Source organism: Benincasa hispida, chromosome 11 (assembly GCF_027475165.1).
Source record: "Benincasa hispida cultivar pf3 chromosome 11, pf3_genome.v1.1, whole genome shotgun sequence".
Classification (NCBI taxonomy): domain Eukaryota; kingdom Viridiplantae; phylum Streptophyta; class Magnoliopsida; order Cucurbitales; family Cucurbitaceae; genus Benincasa; species Benincasa hispida.
The window spans coordinates 65156759-65170971 of NC_143488.1; the positions used below are offsets into that span (position 1 = coordinate 65156759).

The 14213-nt window shown below is 35.6% G+C and overlaps 1 protein-coding gene across 1 annotated transcript; it reads right to left on the bottom strand.

Moving 5' to 3' along the window:
• Positions 1-6587: 6587 nt before the first annotated feature.
• Positions 6588-8931, bottom strand: LOC120089883 (sequence-specific DNA binding transcription factor). The gene has a single exon (XM_039047309.2). It carries the CDS (start codon positions 8205-8207, stop codon positions 6885-6887), a length of 1323 nt encoding a protein of 440 aa, XP_038903237.2. The 5' UTR covers positions 8208-8931; the 3' UTR covers positions 6588-6884.
• Between the last annotated feature and the right edge of the window lie 5282 nt (positions 8932-14213).

A 14213-nucleotide genomic window follows, 5' to 3' on the forward strand; every position in this document is an offset into this window, starting at 1 on the left:
ATAAGCATAAGTAAATGAAAATATAATATTTCGCATGAGTGTATGATTCTACCTTACTCGGGACGAGCAATAATTAAGTTGGGGGTGTTTGATGACACCACAAAATTGCTAATTTTCTTAGCCTAATTTGGGCCTGGCAATGGATTATATATGTTTATTATGCTTTATAGGTATCAAGCGCCAAAGAAGTAGAATCGAGTATTTGGAGTCATTTGGGATTAATTTGAAGCAATTTGAAATTAATTTGAGCATCCAGGCATTAAAGGATTTAAGTTACCAAAATGCCCTTAAACCAAGCGTAATAGCCCTCCACATAGCATAGAGCTATGCTTGAAGACGGAATGCTGATAACCACTGCAGGGTAATTACGCTAGCCTTACACTCTAGCATTACGCTACAAGGCACTAGCTTCACATTTCATGCAACATAATTATGTTATACCCAACATAGTTACGCTACGTTTTTTAACAAAAACCACACAGAGACGTACGCACTTGTCCAAATCAACTCAGAGTAAAAACCCTACCTTTACACTTTGATTAGAGCGTAATTATGCTCCTACCAGTGTCATTACGTTGCGACTGTAATATCAAAGAAATTCTTTCCAAATTAAGTAAAGGGGAGAGGAGAGTTAGGCTGATTTTGAGAGCATTTTGCTTAGTTTTGGCCATTGGTTGCCAAAACTCATGAGATTTCCTTGTATTTTGATCTTTAATTTTAAATATTGGCATCGTGATTCTGATTTGATGAACGATTGAAGGCCACTACGTCAGTTTTGAGATTTGTAAGGATTTTCTTTGAATTCTTTGAGATTTCTTGTGAACTCTTCTTGAATCTTGTCGTTTCTTATTAATTTGCTCTCTTTGATTCAATTTCTAGAATGAGCATATAGGTTGACTAAATCGACGACCTAATCTCTTCTGTGTTTTTTTGCCCTTGCTATGCATGATTTTGATGTTCGTAATTGTATTAAAGGCATGCTTAATTTAGTAGTAATAGGTTTAGTTTGAATTATGGCTTGATTTCTAGGCTTTTAGGATCACCTAAGAGATAACAAAACCTAAAAATAAAAAATGTATTAGGTTATATTTGTAGAATCTTGCTTAATGTTGTAATTAATCCAAGAACACAATCCAGTTAACTAAGTAAATTGCCTTTGTAAGCTTAGTTAATTTAGGAATCGACGGCATATTGATTTTCATTAGAGAGTTTGTTAGGGCTTTCCCTACATTCGATTAGGCTTAAGAAATAATTAATTCAAGATTATTTTCATGATTAATCGATGATTAGATTCATAGAAAACTCATGATCTATAAATCGACAAAAGTAATCTTGTGCCTGATCTCTCTCTTTCTCAATCTATCTTAATTTTCCGCAATTTTAATTTACGCATTTAGTTTTTCCTGTCAATCCAAACACAAAGTCCCTTGTTTTTATTGTTTTTCAAAGGTGAATTTAGCTTAGAATAGATTCTATCTTAGACTTCATGAGGTTCGACCCCATACTTGCCACTTGTGCTATCTAGTAGTATAAGTAGTCAGTTCGGTAAATTATAAATATTATTTAATTGTCGAGGAGAGGATGACGACACCCATTCTCCGTTCTGTCAGAAGACTTCTAACGTTAGTATATCTGTTGAACTTCCTCCATCAACCAAAACTCGAAAGATTTTTACATTAGCTATTACCAAGGTAACAACTAGTGCATCATTATGTGGTTGGTGGAGAGCTTGTGCTTCCTCTTCACACAGCTCCAGGATGGATCTTGAATTCCTTACTTGAAGTGAATGTACCTAGAAGCCCTTTGGCTTAGATTTGCCTCTTAAGCCATTGTCTTCCTTTTTCTACTAGAGTCTTCCCCTGTCGGACCTCCGAGGATTACCTTTACTTCCATCATGGATGGTCTTTGCCCACCATTCTCTGAGTTGCCTCTAGTCGACCTTGGACCATCTGTTGACGACGTCTACTTTTCCTTCGAGTCGATCGAGCCTCTGACAGACTCCCCTAAGTATCCATTGTGAGTTAGGCTTTCAATCTCGTTCTTTAACTGCATGCAATCCTTGGTCAGATGACCATGGTCTTGATGGAAGAAACAATACCTTTACTTGTCTCTATGATGTGGCCCTATTTTCATTTGCTCTGGCTCTTTCAGGAAGTTCATGTGCTTTATTTCCATAAATATTTGTTCTATTGGGAGAGTGGTTGGAGTGTACTTCGCAAATCTTGGTATATTGTTGAATCTTATCTGAACTTGATTACCCAATTTACGTCATTTGATCTCTAGTTATATTCTTTCGATCGTTCTATCCCTTTCTCAAGTCCAAGGCTGAGGCGACCGTTTCCTCGAGTCGTCTGCTCTTCCTTTTGATCATATTAATTTCTCTATGCTCATATATCTTTGTACTCTAGTGACTAACTCTATGTAGACTTTTGCTTCCCTTTTACCTAAAGATCTTAGGAACTTCTTATCTCGAAATCCATTAACTATGGCCAATAAAGCGACCAAATTTGTGTATCCATCTACTTGCAAAGCTTCAGTATTGAATCGAGTGATATAGTCCTTTAAAGTTTCTCTTAAGCCTTACTTGATTGTTATAAGATGTATTGTTGATTTCCTTTGATCTCGTCCTCTTAGGACTTGCATGACAAAAGTTCTTGCTAACTCTTTAAATGATCCAATAGATTTTCTTTTTAATTATATGAATCATTCCTTGGTTGGCCCTACCATGGTGAAGGAGAATGCCTTACACTTGATTGCATCTTGTATCCCATGAAGTTCCATCCATGATCGATATGAATCTAAGTGCTTTATTGGGTCTTTCTTTCTATCGTAAGGTTTAATTGATGGGACATTAGTCCGAACCTTTTCCTTCATGATTTCATCGGTGAATGTAAGGTCCACTTGTTCAATTAGAGCTTCAAGATCCACACCCTCTTTTGTGGTTTTAATTTCTTTTTAAATTCTCTGTAACTCCGCTCTCCAAGGAACTTCTTGAGCCTCAGCAATAAACTCGACTTCGGTTTTCAATTCCTCCTGTGCACTGTTGCATTTTTCCTCGATCCAACTTCGCAAATTCGATTTGGGGCAACTCTTGGTTGACACCGTTTTTTGATCAAGTGTTGTATGCGAGGATTGGCCTCGACCTCGATTACCCTCTTCCTTCCGAAATCGCCAATGGTGGCATTCTTGGTCTGATCTATCTTCGCCAAAATTTATGTTTATTAGGGGTGTGCACAATTTGGTTCATTTCGATTTTGTGAAAAACCAAGGACCGAACTGAACATCTCAGTTTGCAAAGATTAAGAACCATCGAAAAATCGATTTTGCATGGTTCTGGTTATCGAATCGGACCACCTAATTCAGTTCAGATCGGTTTGATTCAATTGAAATTGGTTATATTAATTTTTTTTTTAAAAAAAAAAAAAAAAAAAAAAAAAAACCTACCTTGACACAGATCTATCAAACTTCCACCACCAAATCAGTTTTCAAATAAATGGAAAATGAAGTGAATCATTCTGTAAACACCATTTTAGTCTTAAGATAACTATCTTTTTCAAAAAAAGAAAAAGAAAAAGAAAAAAAGAATGCATGGCGATGACGGTGGGTTAGGAACTCGAAGTGGCGGTAGTTATCGAATTGGAAGCGGTGACTAACGGTGATGACCAGCGGTGGAGACTTGAACAGGCAATGGGGCTTCGAATGGCTGAATCGGAAATCCTTGAGGTTTGAAGCAGGTGGAACAATGGAGGATTAACGTGAAATGAGATTTAGAATTTGAGACTAGCATGGGCGTGGGTCTTTTTAGTTTTAGGGTTTTGTTTTTAATAATTTTTTATTTTTTACATTTTGGAATTAGGCTTTAGGCTGAGGGCTTTTGAGGGTGTGGGGTGTTGATCTATTTTTAAAAATCAAAATATAGGTAAGAACTTAGTTCGGTTGGGTTTTAATAGTTTTTTTGAGCTCTTGAACCAAGAACCGAACCAAATTACTTGTTTTTCTTTGCCAATTAACCGAATGTCTCATAGTTTTGGAGGAAATCGGACTAAACTAGCCTATTTGGTTTGGTTCGATTTGTTTTGTCGGTCTTTTTTCAATTTATGCATACCTCTAATATTCATGAACCCTTTACTCATTTTAAAAATATCTCTTAAGTTTGTTCTTAAGAATTCTTCCCCACAGATGGTACCAATTGTTAAAGCCAAATTTTGGCCAAGGAAAAACGTACTTGACCTCTATGCAGCAATAACGTTAAATTTGTAATTCAAGGGAAGAGAGCTCGCCTGCAAGCAAAGTGAAAATCTACATGCCGGTATGGTGAAACCATACGCACTCTGATGCTTATGTCCAGAAGGTTGAAAGCTCAAGTTAATGAAGAGTTTAGAATTTACTTGCTTATGTCTGCCTCTTCTTATCTTATTTATTGGCTCTAACTCTTCTCTTATTTCTTATCCGGCTAAGACTTCTGATTAAGCGGGTGGGCCGTGTGTGGATCTCTTTTGGGCCATGACCAACCGACCCAACATTATTGGCAGGTGCATTAAAGTTAAATCCCTCTAAGGCCTTGCTTATGCTGGGCCTTTTGGCATTTTAGGCTCTCATTAGAGGCAGATCGAGGCCGATCGGGCCCAAATCTTTCTCAGACTTGCTCTTTCATTCCTCTCTCGCTCTCTTTTGACACTTTTGCCCTTGGCTCTAGAATCCACCCATAACAAAATTCAACCTATTTATTCATAACGATAAACAGAATAAATCGCTCAATTATCAAAATATTTTTTAAGTTCATAGATATTACTGCTAAAAACATATAGGGAAATTTTGATTTTGAGAATAAATTTGTTCGATTATATCAATTTGGATCCTAAATTTTCAACTTTAACAATTTCAACCCTAAACTTAAATCAGTGATACACTTTTAACCTTACACTTTAAAAGATATTGAAATTTTAACCATCTAATTAGTTCTCACTCTAAGTATAGTTAAAAAAATGTTTTAAATGGAAAAAATATATTAAAAAATATTTTTAAATATAACAAAATATCACTGTTTATCGTTGATAAATAGTGATAGATACTGATAAATATCTTTCAGTGTCAATGATATGATAAATGTCTATCAGTGTCTATCATTATTTATCAACGATAGATAATGACATTTTTTTATATTTGTAAACAAGTTAACTCATTTTCCTATTGTCCGTACGAGGTTTCTGGAGAAACATGTTTTGGGTAGTTAAATTCGTATTGATGTAGATTTGATGTGGATATGGTTCGATCGTCTAATACTTGTTCCTCTTATTCTCTTTTAGTTGAATGTGTACATTTGACTTAAGGAAGCAAAGTGCGTAATGTTTTTTAAGTTGAAATCTTGGAAGAATACTTGTATTTTCAGGACTTGAGCTTCAAAGAGTGATTAAGTCTTCCAGAGTTAGGGAGTCTTGTTATTGTTGGGAGAGTTCTCTTTAGGCTCTCTAGAGTGCGAAATTTTTTAACTCCACAAATAAGAACTTCTTTATTCATAGAACTCTTTGGTGGGTTTTGTGGGCTTGAGTTTGGTTAGTCCATGGACCTAGCCCTTGGGCCCAATTAATTGACATTTGGGCCAAATTAAGTCCTTTTTTTTACTCAATTAAACTTTAACCCAAATCTTAATATTTAATACCACAATAATTAATTTGATCCAACGGTCATGATGAAAATATACGGCATTGAGATTTGCCAAATTCTTGTCTTTGGTTTCAATTTAGGACATGTGTCAATTTTAAATAGTCCCGAATTTGATGTTTTGTAATTTCGTCGTTGATTTAAGAAATGACATTTCCATTTGTGATTAGTCCAAAATTTCTCATTCAATACATATATTTGAAAACAGCCCACAAAAAAGCTCTCTCTTATGCATTTAGTTCTTTTTCTTTTTTCCTTTTCTTTTTTTTGAAAAAATGCATTTAGTGAATGATAAAACATATTTATGATGTGAACTTGATAATTCCGCGAGAGAAATGCAATACTATAGCTACTTTAAAATTGTAAATGTTAGTCGATGGCTAATTTGTGCGTTCAAAACATATTTTTGTGTAAAATTTTATTTTATGGAAATTAATGAGTTTACGAAGAATTTTATTTTATTTTATTTTATTGTTAAAATTAAATAAATAATAGTTTTTAAAAATTTGTTGTTTTCTTAAATTTTGCGAAGTGTATTTTTTAAGAAAGGTAGAGAACTCATCAAAGGGAGGAAAATAAGAAAAGAAAAAAAAAACTTCCAAATATTTTATGTAGTTTGATTGAAGATTCAAATAAAATCAGAAAAGAAAAAGATATGAGGTAACAATTTTAGGGGATGTTTGGAGTAAGAATTATCATCAAAATATAATAATCACCTCTTGTTACAGTAAAAACTATTTCAAAACCTATTAACACTATTTCAAAATATTTTCTATTTACTATAATTCTTACTATTTTACCTTCATATACCTTCATATTTTTTTTATTGACTAATTTTTTAGATAATTATTTTAAATAATAAAATATCTATATTAATAAATAGCGTAGTTAACTTTACAAGAAGAATCAACAAACTAAAAAAAATATTTAACTTTAATAAGAATGAATATATATTAATAAATGAAAATGTTCGGAAAGGTCAGAGAATGAAAAAGAAGAATAGAGGATCAAGATGGCTTGTGGGGAGCCTTCTTAGGATCATCCGACATCTATCAGACAAGATGTTCATCGATAATAAATTTCGAACCCAGAAAAAAATAAAATTAACCAAACGGGATTTACACTTCTCTAAATTACATTACAACCCCCACAAATTCAAAACCCCTAAATTTTAAATTCTAAATTCTAAACCCTAATCCTAATCCTTTTCTTCTTCTTCTTCTTCATCCTGTAATCGATGATGGATCCCCTCGCTTGTTCGACGAATGCTGCTGCTGCTGTTGCTGATAATGATGCATACTCATCAAATCCAACTCCTTCTGCTTTACCATCAGCATCATCCTCTCGTTTTCCAGCCTTCTCTTCTCATTCTCCAGCTTCGCCCTCTCCATATCCCTCTCCTTCTTGCTCCTGAACTTCACCCATTTTAGCCTCTGTTTCTCCAGCTCGAATGCTTGCGTTTGATAGCTCACTTGCTGTTCTTCAAGCTGAATCAACCTGCTCTTCATCCATTGCTTCTTCTCCCATGGACTCCTCCCGCCGTCCTGTACAACTCCCATCACCTCCGCACTCAACTGCTGCATCCCCGCCGTAATCCCCCCTTTCCTCGCTCTCTTCCTCGATTCCGTTTCCTCCTCCTCTTCTTGCCTTCCTTCAATTTCCTCATCCTCTTCCTCCTCCTCCTCCTCCGATTCGTCGTCTTCCTCCTCTTCCTCCTCTTCATCTCCGCTTTTCGAACACTCGCCGGCCGCTACAGCGGCGGCGGAGGTCGTAGTCTCTGTCGCGTGGAAGCATCGTTGCTGTTGTTGTTGTTGTGGAAGGTGGGATGGTTCTGCTGCGGTGTCCGGCGAGGGGTGGGTGGTGCCGTGACGGCAAGTGTTGTGGTAAGCGCACATTTCTCTAAAAAAAAGATGTTTAGAATTGAGTAGTTTTCGTACTTCTTCTTTCGTTTTCGGTGTTAATTCCATTGAATCTAGTAACGTTTGATTTTCAACGACTTTGCAGGCTGTGCCCTTCCCCAAAATATCGTTAACCCGTTTATATCTTTTGTTTAAATCGTTGAATTTGTCTTCGCATTGCTGTGGTGAAACGTAGAATCCTTTTTCCATCATTGCTCTGGATACCGATTTCCATTTCCCCTTCTTTTGCAGTAACCCCACTGGTTTTTTCTTCCCGGCGTGATCCGCCGGCTCCGACCCACCTTCGTCGCCGATGTAGAACACCGCCGTAATCAGCAACCTAACCATCATGTCCGTCCATTTCATCCTCTGCCACGGCGAAATTTTCTTCTTGCCATCTCCGTTACTGTCATCCGCCGCAAACCCCTGCTCCTCGTCGTCACTAATATTCGACTGCTGCGGCTTAGGCTTCGTCGGATAGGGGTATTTCAAGGAGACCGGCGGCGGCTGTTGGTGGTGGTGGGGGTCGTGTGAGACATAAGATACGATTGGAGGGTGATGTAATTGGTGAGGATTTGGGGGATTTGTTGGGTTTTGATGAAGTGGTAATTCCAATCCCAACATTGACGAATTCATGCCTGAAAACATCCCTCCTCCTCCTCCTCCACTACCCCCACCCCCACCACCGCCCCCCCGCCGCCGCCGCCGCCTAAACTATTGTTTTCCATTAAAACCACCCCCCAATTCTTTCGATTAGCCGTTTCTAAATCAAGAAATAGAACCAAACCCAGATACAGAAACTCGTAACGTCAACAAAAAACCGTTGTTAAAATGAGAGAGAAGAATGGTGGGTTTATTGGAAGGAGTGAGAGAGTATATGGTATATAGATAGAAGAAGGGGCAGCCGGTTTTGGGAGAGCGGATTGTGGTATTGGGTTGACAGAAAACCGCCCATGGTTTTGGTAGGCAGTGGTGTTAGAGGAAAAACTGGAAACCCACAGGATAGAAGAAAACTGGGCAGTGGAGAAACGAAAATGGGTTTGAGAAATCAGCTCGCCCATTAGACCCATTGCCATTCCACGTACGTTTCTCGAAATCCACAAACTTCCTTTTTCTCTTCTTTTCTTTCTTTTTTTTTTCCTGCTTCTTTCTTCCTCTTCAGTCAACTCTTTTTCCTTTTTAGGGTTTTATAGAGTTTAGTGGGGGTTTATCATTGTTTTGGGATTTAGATATATTTTCCTTTCCTAAAATATCTGTCTTTTTTTATGTTTATATATTTGTTAGAATTTAAGCAATTATCAACTTATATCTAAATGTTGAATTTCACGATTGTATTGATTTAAATTCTGTGAATTTTGAAAGTTGTAAAAAAAATTTCAAATTTTGATGAGTGTATCAATTTGAACTCTAAACTTTCATAAATATATCATGAATTTTCATAAGTGTATTCTACTAAAATATAATTGATGGTTTAAATTGATATAGTTACAAACGTTCAAGGATCAAATTGATACACCCACAAAAGCTTAGGATTTAAATCGATAAATTATTAATTTGGGGTTTAAATTGATACAAGAAGATCCAGAATTTAAATTAATTCATTTATTAATTTAAATTAATACAACTTCTAAAATTTAGAATATAAATTGATATTTGCCTTTAAAATTTTATTTTGGGTACAAAAGTTGAATGAGGTGTGAGGTAGATATTCTTAAATCAAGGTTATGTTCAAATATGTGGTGAAAATCAACTTTGAACTTTGTGAGGATGGTTCTACCATTTTTTTTTATAATAATTATAAAAATGGAGATCGAACTTTCAACCTCTAGAAAGAAAATCTATGTAAATTATTATTGAACTAAATTTATTTTGACAAATAGTTTCTTAAGTTAGTTCAAATTATTTCGGATAGTTTTCATGTTATTTACTAAACTAATAGTAATTTATATCAATTTAACTCTAATGTTGAACGTGGACATATTATTTCCATCTAAATTTGTTATATGTATATTTGAAACTTTTACATGATTTAAGTTACAAATTATTTCGTTTATAAAATATTCCATAGGAATAATATTAGTTTAAAAATTTCTATCTTTTATGCGTGGCTAAAATTTTGAGACTATTTTAAATTAAAAATATATATTTTTTAAAAAAATAAATTTAAGTAAAAATATCAATTGACATCTCTAAATTTAGATTATATCAATTTAGATCTTGAAGTAATATTTGTATTGATTTAAGTACTAAATTTTTGTAAGTGTATGAATTTACGCTTTCCATCGCGGTCTGTTTGGACAAACATTACACGAGACTTAATTTTATTGATTTAGTTTTTAGATTTTCATAAGTGAATCACTTTTAACTAAGATTTTATTTGAAAATTGTCCAAGCATAGATTCTAAAATATGATTTTATTAATCCGACATTTGAAGAAGTCTACACACAAGTAAGGTTTGAATGCATGAGTAATTTTTAAATGTAATCTTAATAAATAGTCTAAATTGAAACATTTATAACCATTTAGAAGTTTAATTTGAAGAATTATAGGTTTTGCCCAATATTTTTAAACTAAAGTCTAGAGGAGGAGGTTAATAAATGTCATGATTTAAATTAATCTAATCTTCAAACTAAATTGAAATTTTACCTAAATTTGAAAACCTTATTTAGAAAATTGGAACTTTTTCATAATTTTCTTTAAACCGATCATAATGTTTATATCTTTATTGCCTAACGACTTGATGTTTTCAATGCATACTCTAAAAAATTAATAGTATGTCATATAGGCTAGTGGGATTTTTGTACGAATGACTTCCTTTCAATAGCGCATTTGATTTTTAACATATTCCCACAAAAGTATGTTTTATAACCTTCTATTGACGTCATATAACATTTTCTGCATTGAAGATGACCTCTTATTTGAGTTGATATGCCTAGTTCGACGGTGGATTATCCTTAGCTCTTCCAATCATGTCCTTCACATTTTAACGGATGTTGCCACTAACCATCATTCGCGATAGGGATGATTACGCATGCCCAACGTATTTAGTGAAGCCCTTACCTGATTCTCTAATGCAGCCCAATGTTTAAATTTGTTCACAGCTGAAGAGTCTAAAGCTTCTTCCGATTGTGATAGGGATACTTCACTTAGCCAGATGAAACTTGCAAAGCCCTGACCCGGATTCAAAAAGATATCGTAATATGAATTTTGAGCTCTATACAATAAGATACATTCAAATAACGATTGGTAACCTCTCACCTTCAAATAACGATAGGGACGCCCAATCCAACTTGATCAAACCTGTAAATCCCTACCCCAATTTTAAGCAGGATGCGCGATTTTAAGAAATTTGAAGAAGGTCGATTCAACATTTTTTTGCATACTTTGGCCGTTGTAGAGACAGATATTTGTAAGAAGCCTTTCTTTTTCTATCCCGCGTCTTCTAGTTATGTTAACCATCTCACACATCGAAGCAAGTAAGTTGCATTCTTCTCCATTCTCGAAAAAATCATCTTTAAATTGGGATGCATATCCATCTGTAGGGCACATGTAGATAGTCAATCTCATTAAATAATCTGCTAGTTGCTCATGTATGATTTATGTTTTTCAATGAATGTAGGTAATACATGGCATCGATTTTGAAATATAGTCTAAAAGATGATTTACTCGCACAAATTACAAACCTGTCTCACCTTAGGCAAACGAATAAGGTTGTGAAGAAGAAGCTTTCTGTAACACAGTTGGACATGTTTGGGCGAACTATTTTAATAAAGGACAATTGATCTTTTCATTAAATGATAGATATCCTCCCATTCAATGAATCCTGTCACAAGATGATTAGTTTTTTGATAGTCGAAGTAACTTCTAGCCAACTCTTGAGAACCTAAGACTCAAAATAACTCTGAGAGAAAAAAAAAAAGTAAATATCATCACGATCACGTGTATTATCGCGATGGTATCGCGATAACCTAATTATATATTAGTGCGAGAGAATATTCGTGCTTATGGCATCGCGATCTCATTAACAAGCACGAATAAATTATCGCAATAGGTTAAAAAAATCTACTTACGTGAATCACGTTCACGATCAACTATTGCCGTAAACGTGATTAACTGCAATTAATTCCATTCCATCAAACGTCCCGACTCCTATAAGCGGAGAATTGACATGGGTGACTATTACCAACCATTTCCAAATTTAATGCCCATACAACTTGGATTACATTCGAAGCCTTCCCAAGCTACGAACAACCAATAATACTGAGAATAAAAAAGTTTCCATTGCAAGCTCAAGAGCACTTTGCATTTTTAAATTTTATGGAATGACGCCATCTACAAAGTCTGTATATGTGAACTTTATGTTGTATTATAATTCTTTTTTGTTTTTCTTTTGTGTAAAATGAATTAACCGTTTTTAATTAAAATCACAAGGGAGACTTATACATTCGGTTCTGCGATAAGTGAAACGTCAATGAGACCACCTACATTGGGGGAACGATGAAGGGTATCCTCAATCCGATAAACGTAATATACAACGAGCTTGTAATTCGAATATACAATGCGTCAAACATAGACCCAAATGTCTATGATCTTGACATCACCTTGAAGGAAAACATCACTTAAATGTCATCGCCTGTGTATATAAAGGTTGAGTAGACAACGTGGAGTTCATATTAGCACATAAACATCAAACGAATTTACAACTATGTATTATAACGAAACTTAAAGAATATCACAAAAATTACATCGATGATGATGATGCAGATGGAAATGAGGACGTTGATGACTTTGCGTACACATATGAGGAAAGATATAGTCCATGCATGGAAGAAACAATCTAATTGTGTGACGAAGATAGAAATAATTCATGGGATGCTCACATTCAACAAACAGAAAATATTATGCACCATTACTGGGGTGGTACAAGTAGTTGAGAATCAACATACGACTATACGACATATGGACCTACATACGAAGTTAAGATCTCAAATACAGCCATATAACGTGTTGCATGCACGAATGCACCATCAAGTGAATGGTGCGATAACCATCCCACCGTCACACTACCCTCACATCCTAGTGTGCCATCTGTTTTGTAGTTCGGATCAGGAATAGACGAGAATAGAATATTTTTGTCTTAGAGTGCATTGAAAAATGAATTGTCAATGTATGCCATCAAAGAAAATTTGGAATGTCGTGTGTAAGTCATCTAAGAAATTACTGGTCGTTTCCTGTAAAGGGGAAAGTTATAATTGGAGATTACGTGCAATTAAAATTGGTACACGCAAAATATTTAAAATCTCCAAGGACTGTAACACTTATACATGCTCCCAACAGCTGACAAGTCACGATCACAAGCATGCGAGAGCGTCTGTCATTGGTCGGTTAATAGCAGACAAAGTTAGAGGTGTCGGTTGAGTATACAAACCAAAACACAGGATGACTTTAGAAGAGAATATGGGGTCAACATTAGTTACGATAAGGCGTGGCGTGCATGTGAGATGACATATGCAATACGTATAGGCTCGACAGAGGAATCATATGCTATGCTACATGCATATGGTGAGGTCTTGAAGATAACGAACCCAGATACCATATTCAATATTCAACTAGAAATTATGATACACTTTAAAAACTTGTTCATGGCATTGGGTCCTTCAATACGCAGGTATACAAGCTGCTATCATATTGTTGTAGTTGATGGCTCCACGTTGAAGGGTAAATATAAAGGATGTATGTTGGTCGTTGTATCTTTCGATGGTGATAACGGACTATACCCACACGCGTATGGAATAGTAGACAAAGAATTTGATGCATCATGGACATACTTTATGACAACTGCACCGGCGCATAGGAGACAACCCAAATATGGTTATTGTTTCTGACCGACATCAAAGCATCTCCAATGCAGCTGAGAGGGTCTTCCCAAATATCTTCCACACATTGTATACATGCCATTTGAGGAACAATCTACAACCAAACTTCAAAGATAGTTTGATAATCCCGATTTTCATAGTAAGCCCAATCGACTATCAATGCAGCAGAAAAACGTGTAGCTGATGAGTTCGAGTAAGGTCGATGGTACCAAGTAAGCCCAATTGCCTATCATACATTCTTCGTGAAGGATGGTCAATTGGATGGGATAGTTTACATTAACGTGCGTCAGTGCACATGCAAAGTGTTCGACTATTTTGAGATGCCTTACTCTCATGCAATAGTCGCTGCAAGATCAAGGAACATTAACCCATATAATCTTTGTAATAGAGCGTATGGTGTGGAGTTCCTAATCCTATCGTACAAATAACCAATATTCCGGTTGGGCATGTATCTGAATGGAAGAAACAACTAGGGTACGTGAAGTGTGTGATCCTACCATCAAAGATAGCAATATATGTTGGTAGGCCACGTATGAATAGGATTCCATCCATTGGAGAACACCACCGACCCAAAAGTGCAGTAGGTGTGGGCAACCATGACACAACAGGTCAACATACACCCATACTTTAACTTATAATACAAATATCGACCAACAAGGATAGAGGTAATAATTGTACGATAGTATATCCAAATTTCTTACAATCACGTTTATGCTTAAAATTGGGGTAGGGAATGCAGGTGGGTGTCCTTATTGCGATTGGAAGGTGAAGGGTTAC

Bases quoted from the DNA above. Each gene is read 5' to 3' on its own strand.
- LOC120089883 (XM_039047309.2), bottom strand. From the start codon at position 8,207: ATGTTTTCAGGCATGAATTCGTCAATGTTGGGATTGGAATTACCACTT.